We start from the raw sequence: 14,312 nt of genomic DNA, 5'->3' as shown, positions 1-14,312 counted from the left end.
TCGTAACGTCACACTAGGAGAGAGCGGAAGATAGCCATATTTCTGGAAGGAAACTTCTCCCTCTCACGCCGAAAGCCAAATCGACACGAGAAACTGCGGACAAAACAATAAATTTGAACACAACGAAAAGAAAAAAACAATAGTAGAGATTGGTTGGAAGGCGAAAACTTACTAATTTCTATCTAGGTGAGGGGACTTTTTCAGAGCTTCTTCGAAATTGGATTTTCTCTCTTCTTCCGGTTTGGACGGTGCCGACAGCACTTGAAAATGCTCTAATTTTCGGCATTCCGAGTCTTCGAAAAATATAAAAACAAGTCAATAGCGTCAAAGTTCGATTTTGCCACACCATTCACTTACCACGATTGATTCGTAACGTCAAGGTTTTTACTTCATTCCCTTGGAGGAAACCTCGACTTTTCGGTTGTATTTTGAAACTTTCGGGTCTGGAACACTTTATCTATCCGGTTATTTAGTTAATTTAGTAACTAGATATTTACAGGAGAAAGGAAATTAAAGTCTACCGACCTTATATATAAGTGGAAGAGCCAAGTTGTTCTTGAGAGTAAAGGTTTTTGTGTTCTCGTTCTTTACAAAAGTCACTTCTTTCGGTCTGAAAACGAAATTCCGACTTAAATTGGATAATTACTCTTAAAAGGGGATACAAAATAGAGTACTTACGTCACGCTGAGGTATTTACTCTTCTTTAATTTCACCATTATCCACTTCAATTAGTTCCCGAAAATATTATTCGATTATTGTTTTTCTTATTGTTAGTCTGTACAATCGAGACTTTAAACAATAAAGCATTTTTATAATTTTTGCCGAAATAAATAAATAAAAAAACGAAGTATTTTATCTTAAATATCTTCCTCTCTTTTAATTACATAAAAGTATATAAAAATAATGAAGAACACGTAATGTCTTATGTGTACTTTCTTATCTGTAATCATTCCTGTTTCTGTTTCCGGAATTAATTCGATTCGGGGAAGAAAAAATAATGTCAATTTTCTGAAAATACGAAGAAAAGATAAGAATTCTTATAAATAACGTAAAGAAATCCAAAAGTCATGCCATTTGTTCGAATAGATTCGTCTACAAGTCGAGTTTCTTCTAATCTTCATATCAACTTCTTCATTAAGTAAATTCGTCGAGAATGAAAACTCTTCTTAAAATAGTGGTAAGTTAACAATTTACGTTCTTTACTTAAAATATCGAATCAGTAGCGCCAGCAGACTATAAAAAGGGGAGCACAAGCTGTAAAAAAAAAGAGAACATACATTCTACAGGAAGCTTCAAACTACGATTGAATGTCGGATCAGTTTCCAAGGTGAAAGTTTTGATCGACGTACGAGGAAGTTGCATGGGAAAATGGACAAATATCGTTCGTTAGTATTTTTTATGCAATATTTCAGAGTAGGCTTGAAGTCACGAGGTTCTTGGAGTTGAAGTTTCGGGTCCTTTGGAAATTACGAAAAGGGCAACACGGATGAAAAAGAGAGGCACGTGTGTCGAATGTATAATTCGTGTAATTTCGGATGGGGAACGTTAGACATCAAAATCAAAAATTCTGTAAATGATCTGTAAATACGTGAATAAAATGTTTGTGGTAGTGAATGAAATTTTCAGGATTGAAAAATGAGATAAAACTAGCAAAAAGTAGTTACTTCCTCGAATATAGTTATGAGATCACGGGCTACAGTTTATAAAACTTAATATTTTAAGTAAATAATTCACTAAATAAAGTTTAGAATTTTTGGAAAAATCAACAAGGAAGTAAAGATAACAACTATCAACTATAACACTTCCTTTCAAACGACATTTTTCCTGCCACGCGGGAAGTAAGGAAAAAAAGGCTGAGATTGGATACCATCATACGGACCATATGACATGGCAGAAAGACAAAGTCAGAGAGGTCGGCCCCACTTCCAGAAAGACATCGCTGCACAAATCAAATCGCCCAAAAAAAACTTTCTTTGTGTATTCAGAAAAAAAAAAAGATTTTTTTTTGCATTTGTCGACGTTTCGAGATCCTAAGTACAAAAATGTAAAAATCTTGTGGGTCACTTTTTGTGTGGGGGAAAACGATTTTGTTCATCCTATTTGAAGCTTAATAGCTCCTGTATTTTTTGTCGAAAATTTCTGAAATTTTGCAGGGAGGTTTGTCTATTAGGAGAATTGATACTATAAAATTTTCGTGGTTAAAGGTCGGGGGTAAAGGAGATCGTGTGTATCTCCAGTAGGGTCAGAGTTGATGAGGATTTACTCGTTATTAGCATTTACAACTCTTTGTAAAATCTTTTTCTACCCTGAAAAGTAAGCTTTTTTGCATTTTATAATATTTAAAAATATAAACATTTTAAAAATATAATATGATAACAGATGGTGCCACGAAATGTCGCCGAAACTTTAAGCAACTCTTTGCTGAATCTTTTCTTATATGACGTTTTCATTGCGTCTACTAAATATTTGTCTAAACACAAATAATTAACACGTAATAATTTAAAATTATGAAATTTTCAAGTATTTATTGAATTCGAATTTCACTTAACATCTTAAAATTTAGTAAATTTATATTTTTAACTTTTTTTTCTCAGGTATTATCTGCAACGATCGCTGTATCATTGGGATATTCAAGTAAGTCATTTCTTCACAGCATATTTATACTTACGCCAGAATATTGATTAAATAACTGTGTTTATTAATCGTTTAGGATGCATCAGATCTCGACAGCACAATTTGAGACAAGCAAATCCATTCGTAATTCACCAATGCGACGAGAACGGCGATTATCTACCACTGCAGCAAACCGTTGGCACCCCTCATTGGAGATGGTGTTTCAATAAGAACGGAAATGTCCTGATGGGTCCTTCCAGAAAAATCGAAACCTGTGTTTGTTTCGTGAAGATGTTTGCTTCTCAAGAAGCAGGTAAATTACACTTTCCGATTACCAGAATAGTATGTAATTCATGGTATAGATAGTTAATGCATTTCAATTGTCGACAGGTGAACGTGTGCCCCGATGCGATCGTAAAGGATATTTTTATGTGGTGCAAAAGGATGGCACTAACGAATGGTGCGTGGATAAGAATACAGGAGAAAAGACGTCTAGTTTACGTCCAATTAATTCAGAAATTATTTGTAATTAATCATTAAAAACCTAACCGAATCTTTTCTTTACAGTATTTTGTGTTAATTTTTATATATATATTTGCTTCTCTTTAAAGCAAAAAGATTTCTTTCCCTCACAATATGGCGGTTTTTTCTACAGTGAAGCCACTTACTGCTTCAAATGCCCGCTGGTAGTAACAGAGCGCTACAACTCTAGTTAGATATTATAGCTCCATTCACCTGGCTACTTGCCTCCTGCCAAATTGTTTAGTAATTAAAATCAAATTATTTGAAAATTAACTATAACCACCAAAATTTAATAGCATCAATATCCAATATATTCTATAATAATTTGGGATTGGGAAGAAATATTAAGATCATACTTATTGCATAAGGTTGGTTTGATTGTATACGGCAACGCAGCAAGTTTCCCAAGCCGAGAGGCATTAAGGCATTGATTAATCTGTTGAGGGGAATGCCTCTCGGCTTGGAAAACTTGGCCCCTATTAAACGCGTGAATAAAACTCGAAAAACTCCACGTGGCCAGCCCGTTGTCAGGCCCGAACCCGTGACCTACTACTAGTGTTTAGTGGTATTGCATAAGACAATTTTAAAATATCTTCTCCTCTTAACGAAATATCTTCTATGACAACATCATAAATATTTACTAGAAAATTTTAATGGAAAATACATAATTGGAGTAAATTAATGGCAAATCGATAAAATGCCGTAAAACTTTACCTGAATACACGTTAAGCTGATACAGAAATCAATCTATTTTAATACTTCAAAGGAATAAGATAAAGCAATAGAGGAAACCTCTGCAGCCAGCATTCAAAATACTGTTAATTCAAGATTTTCTTTTTACATTTTCTTCGGGAAATTTAGAAAATGTACGTTTCACCTAATTTGGAGTGCAATTTAAACGAAAAGGCTGATGACAACTGTTTAGTTTGTGTGCTTGATAGCACTTACAAATTTCTTACAATGTGTGGAATGTCCGGGATTATCCCAAATGCTCGTTGCAGATCGAGATGTAAGGCTTCCATGAATAAAATTAGTAAAGTCTATTCTTTCTTGTGTTTATTTTTATCATGGATCATTTTCCTTGGATCCATAAGTGTATGGTTCTTATTGTTATTGAAAAAAAAAGTTGCTTGCGACAAATATTGCTGGATATACACAATTATCTTTGTCACAGTCATGGTTTACGTCTCGCTTTTGAATGCCCTCTTCAATTTTTTCCCTATCAAACAACGAATTAAAGACGATCTTGGCTTCATATGGTTAAATGAAGATTTTTCTAAGCTGACACGGATCAAAATCGCTCGTCGTTTGAAGAAACTACAGAATATTCTTTCGCTGCTATCTGATACTGTTAATTTGCTGATCTTCTTCTCAGCATTGTTCTTAATTTTTTCTAGATTCGATACAGACTTTCTCGTGTTTCCGGCATTCTGGAAATGGCTGGTGGCATTATTATTCATTTCTGCAGCGCTGTATGCTGGATGTTGTTTGTGGTCTACGTTAATCTTCGTGGTTTTAATATGCTGGATGATCGGTAGTCAATTCGAAATTGATCGATAACGAAATCGCAAGTCTGTTTTCTACTCCCGAAATTCTGGAAAAGGATAGAAATTTCCGAATATTAAGAAGAAAACATCAAAAAATCGCTAACTCTGTAGAAAATCTTAACGATTTCATTTCTATATTTGTGGGACTCGCGTATTTTATTCTAATTCCTTTAGCCTGCACCATTTCGTATCAATGGATTTTCGAAGATAATCCTCAGTACGTTGCATCGATTTTATTCCCTTCATTCTTCAGCATTTTGGCCGTTTCCATCTTCGTAACATTAGCCTGTGGAAATTTACATAACATGGTAATTCATTATTTAATTGTAACGTTTAATAACCAGCCGGATGGTCGAAGTAGTTAAGGCGTTAACCTGCTATCTCTGTTGTATCCGGCATCGAATCCGTATGGTAGTAAAACCCCAGGAATTTTTCGGGGTGGTCTATTCCGGATATGTCGAGTTCTGTCCCTAACTAACAGTCCATTTTGGCCCCAAAGATTTCAGAATTGTTTTGGTTTGATTAAATAAGGCAACACAAAACGGGGGTGCACGATGATTATTTATGTTTCACACAAGTAAAGAAAATCTAGAAAACTTCATAGTTCCAGCACATTGACCGTGTGCCCACCTGAAACACTTAACATTCTTCAATGGTTTAATCGACTCTTCCACTAGTGGAAAAGATTTCAGGGTTGTGTTATGAAAGTTGAACTGAAAGTCTTTAGCACCTTCAACATACACTCAGACTCATCGAATATTATACAATATATACACCTTATTGTTGAGAATCATTTTTACTACTTTAACTAACGTTTTCAACCTGATCAACAGGCCATCATCAGGCTACCAGTTTGCTGGAACGTTTACAATCGTTCTATAATCGAACCAATATACAATAACAAATTCGAATTTAAAACGGTTCGAAGATTTGGTTAAAAAATCGAAATATAAACTATAAATAATATAACTAATCCATTAAATACATAAGCTGAACGAATCAAAATAAATAGAGTAAAATAAAATAAAATACAAATATAATCACACAAGATATAAAATTACATCGACCGCGCGCTATAGAATGCTGTAGAATAGTGCCCCTTGCTCACGTCTTACATGTGCTCCTTAAGTCTTTTGTTCAGGTTTCTGGTATACTACGTACCCACGTACTATTTGTTCAAACCTAATTGACCTATTTTTATATGGTATCTTATATACGCCAGATTGTTGTTCCTTCTTGATCATATCCTTCTCATTCCTAAGCGAGTTAAAAACAGTGGGAGCCCTTTTGTATAGTAATCTTGTGTTCTTGTAATCTGCAATTTCTTTCATAATATTTGACATGTTGCTCCAACGTATACGACAGGCTGCAAGAGTTAGGTAGGATTAAAGCTGTGGCTAGGATGTTGGGGTTTGGAGCAAAAGTCGTTGAAGGATTAACCTGATGATGGCCAGTTGATCAGGTTGAAAACTTTATAGTAGTAAAAATGATTCTCAGCAATAAGGTGTATGTTGTATAATAGTCTTTAGAACGTCTGTAAACCTAAACAAATATATAAAATTCATAACTTTAAATATAACAGCATATTAAATATATTTGATGATCGTTCATACAGTCGACTTTGAGTTAGTAACTACTTTCATATTATATTCTGTTAGTTATATGCGAAAATAGTATGCAAACTTTATAGTAGTAAAAATGATTCTCAGCAATAAGGTGTATGTTGTATAATAGTCTTTAGAACGTCTGTAAACCTAAACAAATATATAAAATTCATAACTTTAAATATAACAGCATATTAAATATATTTGATGATCGTTCATACAGNATTTAAAATTATAATTAAGGAACTGTAACATGGTGATAAGGGATCTGCCTTCTATCAAATAAACTAAATTTGAAATGTAAGCATTACTAAATATTAGTATCAGGGTCATCAAATGCTGGTCTTATATATAAATTAAATATTTCATTAAATAAAACCTTCAAGGACAAATTTAATTAAAAGTTCTATAAAAGAAACACACTCAACAATAAACCAAGACATGATACATATTAAAAGTTTTGGTTAAAAATAGCATTTTTACATTCTATCCTTTCTCATGCCTTAGGAACCAACAAAGTTGCATAACCGAATTCAATTTTTTGTTGAGGGTTAAGGTTCTTTACCTCAATTCTTCTTCTCCATCTTCATCTCAGAATAAGGCCAGCCTACCAGTGAACACAGGTAGTTGGGTTTGTCTTGAAAATAGACTAGCTATATGCTTTTTTATAATTTTCTTTATATGACTAACACCTAAATGGGAATAGTAACTCATAGAAGTCCATCCAGCAGTCATCATCCAAATGTTACATTGCCAAATCCAGAGAAATGTTAACTCCATCATGTGATTTTGTTGATTCATAAAGTATGAAAAAGGAAATAATATATTCAATAGATATCTTTTCAATAAAAATGTTGTTCATATGTAACATGTTTTGGCCTTGGGATTGTTCCTTTTATAGAATTTAAATAATTTTATTTGCTACGATATTATCAAAACTCGAGTAATTTAATCACAGTTTAAATTCCTTCCTTCTGCTTCTGAAACAACAGAGCCAATTCTTACGCCTGTATTTCTGTCCACGCACCAACGCATTGAATTGTGGTCTTGAATAGGAAGATAATACCCACTTCCGTCGCAGGTAGGCACATAATCCTCACCTGCACATTAAATAACATATATTTATATATAATACATGAAATGAAAATAATTCCCTCAAAAAATAAGTAACTTACCTGATTGCATGGCATTGTATTTCGCTAAAGGACAGTGGCAAACTTCAATTTTTGTGGAAGGTCCTAATACTACGTCACCATCTTTATCAAAACACCATCTCCAATGAGGTGTGCCTACCGTTTGTTGAAGTGGCATATAATTTCCTTCTTCGTCACACTCGTGAATTACAAAGGGTTTTTCTTTCTCTAATTCTCTTGCTCGAGATCTCTGGCAAGCTGAAAATTTCAAATTTTCTAAATGTTATAATTTTAAAAGGGGTAAACAACCGGATGGCCAAGCGGATAAACTAACGATCTACCGCCCTGGGGGGAATTAGGGTCGAATCAAAAATACACCAGGAAATTTTCGGGGTGTTCCATCCGGATATATCGGGCCGTTCCTTACCAACCTCTCTCCCCATTGTGGGCCCGGCAGACCCCATAATGGGCTTGCTATAAGGTAGTCTTCTTGGTGTCAACAGGGTGGAGGGTTTAAAAAAATAGAAAAAAAAAAATAATTCGCGAAGACTCACCTGTCTCTCCTAATGCCATGATCATCATAGAAGATAAAATCTGTAATAAAGTTTTATGAAAAGGACTGATACCATTATAATACGTAATGAAAATGTCACTTACTGCAATTATAAGAACCCTCCTCATTTTCTGTTATCCCAAAACAAAAGTTGTAGAAATTCGATTGAAAATTCGTTCGAGTTGAGCTTCTCTCACTTAGTTTCCAGGACTTTCGACTATTTATACAAGTTCTTTATCGTTAAGATCCAATCTTTTTTTAAACACAGCATCACGCTATCTAATATTTGTCGTCATTCTCATCGAAATTTGTGTACTGTACGTCCTTCGTCTATTCCGATATCCGAAATCGGTATTATTTAGAATAAAAGATGAATTTGAGAAACATTTAATTTCCATATCCGCACAACTCTACGTAACTTATCGTATTCATTTATATTAAATACACCAGAAATCTTATCATCAAAATTTCAATATTTCACTTGTTCTTGACAGAAATTATCCATGTATAATCTTCACATTAAATAGGAATTACATGTAACCATATGTGAAATAAATAAAAGAAATGGAATTAAGCAAATTTGTTTTGCATGTAAAATGTTAATTAAATTAAGATTGATTGTAGTAGTTAACAAGGTGTTAAAAGAAGCATTTAGCATGTATTTGATAGATAGTAAAATATTAACAATTTTGTATCTTGGTATCATCAATGTCTTATTGAGTCTTCTTACCTGTTGCATGCAATGTATAAAGAGATAATAATCTTGCCAAATCTTTACATTAATATTTACAGATGATTGTTCATGTCCTCCTATTTTCATGCAAGCTCGGGGCATCTTACAGTTACATACAGTAAAAAATTTCAGGCCTTTGGTTGAACAGTTGACTTTTTGACCTAAATTTATTACCTATAGGATTATTTCTATCTATCATATATATGCTGAATGCTTTTTTTATAGGTTATATACATATTGTTATCTATTTTCTGTTGAACACTCCATATCTCTAGCTATTTATCTGCGTCTCCAGATAAATGTCATTAAAACCATATGGTCTAGGCACCGGATACATATGAGACCTCCAAAAGTCAGTGTAATATGCAAAAATCATCTACATTGATATAAATTAAAGTTTATCTTGATAACTGATAACCTACATTTGTGACCATCTCCATCTCATTTCTTGCTTCTATCAACACCTAGTAAATTCTTGTAAATCTATTTGATATATATACAACTTATAAACAGAATAGTATGATATGTACAGGATGATTTGTATTATTACATTATAATAATACAAATCATCCTGTACAAATGTATTAAACATAACTTTACCATATTCCAATTTTTTTATTATATTTACATAAGAATTATCCTCCCTAATTTAATTCTGTAATTACAACACAAAGTTTTCAAAAGGACTATTTTAATTTTCATTTCTATTCAAAATAAAACAAAAACTATAATTTTAAAACATGTCATAAATGATCTGGCAAATCTATAATTATTCTTACATGAATAAATTAATCTGGAATAACTGATATATTCTTAAACTATTTATTATATTATAATTTAAAATAATCTATTCTAATATATATATATAAATTAATTACATTTGCAACATTACCAAATTTAAAATTATAATTAAGGAACTGTAACATGGTGATAAGGGATCTGCCTTCTATCAAATAAACTAAATTTGAAATGTAAGCATTACTAAATATTAGTATCAGGGTCATCAAATGCTGGTCTTATATATAAATTAAATATTTCATTAAATAAAACCTTCAAGGACAAATTTAATTAAAAGTTCTATAAAAGAAACACACTCAACAATAAACCAAGACATGATACATATTAAAAGTTTTGGTTAAAAATAGCATTTTTACATTCTATCCTTTCTCATGCCTTAGGAACCAACAAAGTTGCATAACCGAATTCAATTTTTTGTTGAGGGTTAAGGTTCTTTACCTCAATTCTTCTTCTCCATCTTCATCTCAGAATAAGGCCAGCCTACCAGTGAACACAGGTAGTTGGGTTTGTCTTGAAAATAGACTAGCTATATGCTTTTTTATAATTTTCTTTATATGACTAACACCTAAATGGGAATAGTAACTCATAGAAGTCCATCCAGCAGTCATCATCCAAATGTTACATTGCCAAATCCAGAGAAATGTTAACTCCATCATGTGATTTTGTTGATTCATAAAGTATGAAAAAGGAAATAATATATTCAATAGATATCTTTTCAATAAAAATGTTGTTCATATGTAACATGTTTTGGCCTTGGGATTGTTCCTTTTATAGAATTTAAATATTTTGTATTTTCTGGTTATTGAAATTAACTAAATTCCTTTTTAATTACATAATGTTATATGATATTAATTACAAACATAATTGATGTAACAGTACAGTTTGGAATTATTTAAATAATATTTTCCTATTATTATTGCCATTTTGTCAAATAGATACAAGTAATTATTTATTTCATATATTTTGTGAATGTAGATGAGTATGTAAATGAGAATGTAATTCCTTATGTTTAAAATATATTCTCAATAAAAATGCTTTAATAATGCTACTCAATTAACAGAATACTTGTAGTTTTTTGGGCTGCAATTTGAAAAAATTGCAGACTTATAAATTTCCACTATCGTTTGTCCATCTGTTTCTCTCTCCTTCCTTAATCTCAAAAATGGAGTTAGATACATGAAAGTCAAAACCAAATACAGAAAGTTTAGGGGCAGGAAGCTCCTATTAACTATATATAAACTTCTAACACAAACTAGAAATCCCATTATTTCAGCTCAAAACTTACCCTGAAAGGAGTTAATAGATGACCAGCATGAATCTATTGCTAACAGAAAAGTATAATGTACAGTGCAAGACACTACTAATTTGAGGTGGAGAGCATATAATTTAAATTGAAAGTACTAAGGTAGTTAATCCCTGTTTCTAGTTATATTCTAACAAACATAAAATCCACTTTAAATGCTATGTAACATAAAAGCTACTATGGGGTCTATATGACCCAAACATAAAAAAATACAAAAAGCAATGAATCTGAAAAATTGACCATTTTCATTTTGAAAAGTGTCTGGGTCGAAATTACCCCATGGTATGTGCTATTGGAGCTGGAATTGTGCAACTGTTGGCACTAGACATGCCCTCCAATAGAAACTTGTTAAAGAATTTAGATTGTACCCCATTCTAATTATTGGTACCATTATTCAAACAGTATGCCTGCTTTGAGCACAAATTTTTTCAAAGTAAACATGCCAGACACCCAAGACACTCTGCAAAGAGCATCATAGGAATCCGACCAAAAGTTGTTGTGATTAAAAAGATCAAAGTTGGATCTCAGATTCAGACTAGTGATCTAACGCCCGGTGGTTATTATTGGGACTGGACGTTTGGCTGTATTCCATTTATGTTCTGTGCAGTGTGTCTTGGGTGTCTGGAATATTTACTTTGAAAAATCACCCCATTATCTGACAAAGGTAAAAAAAACAAACAAACAACATCTCATATTGATCTCATGACACTCTACAACCTCTGTAATTTAAATTGCTGTTTTTCATAATACCTGAGACAGAATTTATCCCCATGCAAAGTGGGTTGGAGTGCAATTACCTATAATCTAGTGTATCAAATCAATTGTATTTAGTTATTACATTGCACAAATGAGAAAGCATCCTGCAATGTAAGTGTTTGCACTTTAAATTCTTAATAAACTTTTTTATCTATCTCTCTCTTTCTGTGAATTCAATTGCAAAAGAAAATTCTGTTTACATTTTGTATTAATAATATTAATAAACTTCACTCCATATTTTGCTCTGTCCAAAGATTGTGTTTCAAAATATTCACATTCCTGTTTTACATTTTAATTAATACTGATTTAATAAATATTAAATGAAATATAAAACTTGATTTTCTTTAAATAATTAGATAAAATGGAAGAAAGTACATTAGGAAGTTATCAAATAATTTCTTTTTCTTTTTAATCTTGACCTTAACACTTAAGTCAAGAGGCCAAATATATTTTGCAGACTATTCAGTTTGATCAAAGTTCAGTTGAGTTTAGACTAAAAAAACGAGAGATAATAATTTATTGCTAGGCACTATATATAGCTATTTTTCCACATATATACTCTCCAAATTAAAATTAAATTTATCATAAAAAATTTTTTTTTAAATATCAGTCATTATTTTGAGTAATTACCAATTTTATAAAAGGTAATGTGACTTGTATACAGTATACTGACTGTTTGTAACTATTGCTTCTTTTACCATAATTTTTATCAGATTGGAAAATGTTAATAAAATTAAGAAACATTCAAAATTTTTAAAAGGTTATACATTGAAATTGTATTGTTTTGCAATTATTAATATAATTCCAGTAATATAAATAAATTTTTATACAGCTAAATGTTGAAAAAATATTTATTTAAAAATGTTTTGCTTATTGTTAAATGTTGTAAATGTTATGTATTTACACCAGAATAAATATTATATACATTTACTAGCATTTACTTTCTAGAACATTTATTATTCCAGAAAATAATCTCTCATTATTCTGAAATATATTCTTATCATTGCAGATATTCTCTAAAATATTTAAGCTTTTATGCAAAAAACTGAAAATTTTCTAGTCTTATTAATAAAACAGTAGTTATCCTTATAGGCTATCCATTAATTATATGTACAGCTTTTAAGCTACTTTTCAACCCTTTCCTCACTGTTTTGTACAATGATGTACTTTTGGCAAACCCATTTTAATTACGTGTACAACACATAATTAGAAGGGGTTTGCCAAAAGTACATGTCCCTGATATTGAAGAAATTACTTAGAAAAAGTTCTGCAAATATTTTCTAACTGATAGTTTAATCAATGACAAGCAAGTAGGTTTATAAAAACAAATACATAATGCCACTAATATCATTAAAACAAGTAAACGATTCATGTAACTCCCTCCCTTCTAATTGTGTATATTGATAACTTTCTGTCACAGTCCTTCTCCTCAAACTGTAAACATAACTGCCTACCAGTGGCCAAGTGGATGATAACCACTGAACACTGGTAATTGGTTGTGGATTTGCACCTTGCCAATGGGCTGAGCACAAAGTTTTCCAGATTTATTCATGTTAGTAATGCATAGTACAGAAGTGATTTGTTTAATGATGTGCCAGGTTTTAAATATTTTAATGAGAAATTAAAAAATGTTTGACTTATTGTTTTGATGGTGATTATATATTCTCGACATAAAAAATTGTAAAGTTTTTATATGTTTACATTATGTTTTATCTAATAAAAATCTTGATCTATGTAAGAGCAGATATATATAACATTTATAAAGATGTATTTTCATTTATAAATGTGGATGTGTATGTTGTAAAATGTGTTTTGATATACATGATTCCATTTTAAATAGAATATAGAACCCAAAAAGCAAATGCTTGACTGATTATAGATAGGATCACAAAAAGTTTTTGTTAATACCCAAGGAAGATCAGTGTAAAATTTCTAGGTTAAAACAGCATTCAAAGCTGTAGATTATCATAATTTGGGAGACATTTTTTTTTATCTTCTAGTTTTTTTTGTCTTTTTAATTTGATAATCTGAGGCAGACTGCTAAAGAAGACTGAAAATATTTGTTTTATTGCAAAAATTTGCTGAAAAAAGTGAGGAAAGTATTGTGGTTTAATAGAAAAGTCTTAGCTTTCAGAAGAATCTTCACTTGGACATAAATGTTTGTCCATTATTGTTTTAAACTAAAATTTTGCTGGAGTTTTCTCTGATTTCAAGTTCCAGTTAGATATATTTTTCCATACTGATTATAGGAGTCTTTGGTATGTGCAGATGCTGGGCTGGCCAAAGATAAAGCAGAGCTGGTGCAAAATTCTAGTGCAGAGCCTTATAGAAAAAGTCAAGCAGAATTTTTTTGTTATTAGACAGTTAGTTAAGCATTTTTAAATAAAAATAAAACTGAATTTTAACATAAAAAACAAGACAAATAGTTTAGTTAGATAGGATATGGCAATACAACACATGGGTGATTTACTTGGGGAATTCCTCTCATATGGACACTATGGAAAACTGACCCCTATTTAGATGGTAATTAAATTACTTGATTCTGTTAACCAATAGATAGTAATTAAAGAAGATTTTTGGCTCCATATCAAATCTTGTGATTTAATCTTTTAAATGCAATGAATAGTTACAGAACAAAATTTAAAATCACTTGGGATATATATACATTTATGAAATAAATGAATATAAGAACAATTTTAAAATAACACATAGATATGCTATATTAAAATTATTTGTTTCTGCTGGCTAGC

At 31.4% G+C, this 14,312-nt stretch overlaps 3 protein-coding genes across 3 annotated transcripts; 1 reads left to right on the top strand and 2 right to left on the bottom strand.

Moving 5' to 3' along the window:
• Positions 1–8: 8 nt before the first annotated feature.
• On the bottom strand, positions 9–826 carry LOC111639040. The gene is made up of 5 exons (XM_023384815.1): positions 679–826; positions 526–610; positions 358–457; positions 173–293; positions 9–93 (listed from the first exon to the last, which is right to left on the bottom strand). Exons 1-5 carry the CDS (start codon positions 714–716, stop codon positions 9–11), a joined length of 429 nt encoding a protein of 142 aa, XP_023240583.1. The 5' UTR covers positions 717–826.
• A 23-nt stretch (positions 827–849) lies between these two features.
• On the top strand, positions 850–3,279 carry LOC111639047 (U24-ctenitoxin-Pn1a-like). The gene is made up of 4 exons (XM_023384820.1): positions 850–1,177; positions 2,595–2,634; positions 2,711–2,926; positions 3,004–3,279. The coding sequence occupies exons 1-4, from the start codon at positions 1,154–1,156 to the stop codon at positions 3,144–3,146; spliced, it is 423 nt and encodes a 140-aa protein (XP_023240588.1). The 5' UTR covers positions 850–1,153; the 3' UTR covers positions 3,147–3,279.
• A 3,929-nt stretch (positions 3,280–7,208) lies between these two features.
• LOC111639042 (thyroglobulin-like) lies at positions 7,209–8,230 on the bottom strand. Its single transcript, XM_023384817.1, has 4 exons — positions 8,077–8,230; positions 7,974–8,013; positions 7,462–7,677; positions 7,209–7,386 (listed from the first exon to the last, which is right to left on the bottom strand). The coding sequence occupies exons 1-4, from the start codon at positions 8,098–8,100 to the stop codon at positions 7,235–7,237; spliced, it is 432 nt and encodes a 143-aa protein (XP_023240585.1). The 5' UTR covers positions 8,101–8,230; the 3' UTR covers positions 7,209–7,234.
• Positions 8,231–14,312: the final 6,082 nt, after the last annotated feature.

Source organism: Centruroides sculpturatus, unplaced genomic scaffold (assembly GCF_000671375.1).
Source record: "Centruroides sculpturatus isolate CEXI.00-Female unplaced genomic scaffold, Cexi_2.0 scaffold1187, whole genome shotgun sequence".
NCBI classification, from domain to species: Eukaryota; Metazoa; Arthropoda; class Arachnida; order Scorpiones; family Buthidae; genus Centruroides; species Centruroides sculpturatus.
Note: the sequence above shows the minus strand (reverse complement) of the source record. Positions and strands in the feature narration are given on the sequence as shown.

Excerpts from the sequence above, each read along its gene's own strand:
- LOC111639040 (XM_023384815.1), bottom strand. The coding sequence starts at position 716 with ATGGTGAAATTAAAGAAGAGTAAATACCTCAGCGTGAC. Across the intron at positions 294-357 it reads GACGTTACGAATCAATCGTG|ACTCGGAATGCCGAAAATTA; the intron begins GTAAGTGAATGG and ends TATTTTTCGAAG. Across the intron at positions 94-172 it reads CCTCACCTAGATAGAAATTA|TTTCTCGTGTCGATTTGGCT; the intron begins GTAAGTTTTCGC and ends TTTTGTCCGCAG.
- LOC111639047 (XM_023384820.1), top strand. The coding sequence starts at position 1,154 with ATGAAAACTCTTCTTAAAATAGTG. Across the intron at positions 1,178-2,594 it reads AAACTCTTCTTAAAATAGTG|GTATTATCTGCAACGATCGC; the intron begins GTAAGTTAACAA and ends TTTTTTTCTCAG. Across the intron at positions 2,635-2,710 it reads TGTATCATTGGGATATTCAA|GATGCATCAGATCTCGACAG; the intron begins GTAAGTCATTTC and ends TTAATCGTTTAG.
- LOC111639042 (XM_023384817.1), bottom strand. The coding sequence starts at position 8,100 with ATGAGGAGGGTTCTTATAATTGCA. Across the intron at positions 7,678-7,973 it reads CATGGCATTAGGAGAGACAG|CTTGCCAGAGATCTCGAGCA; the intron begins GTGAGTCTTCGC and ends TGAAATTTTCAG. Across the intron at positions 7,387-7,461 it reads ATACAATGCCATGCAATCAG|GTGAGGATTATGTGCCTACC; the intron begins GTAAGTTACTTA and ends TTTAATGTGCAG.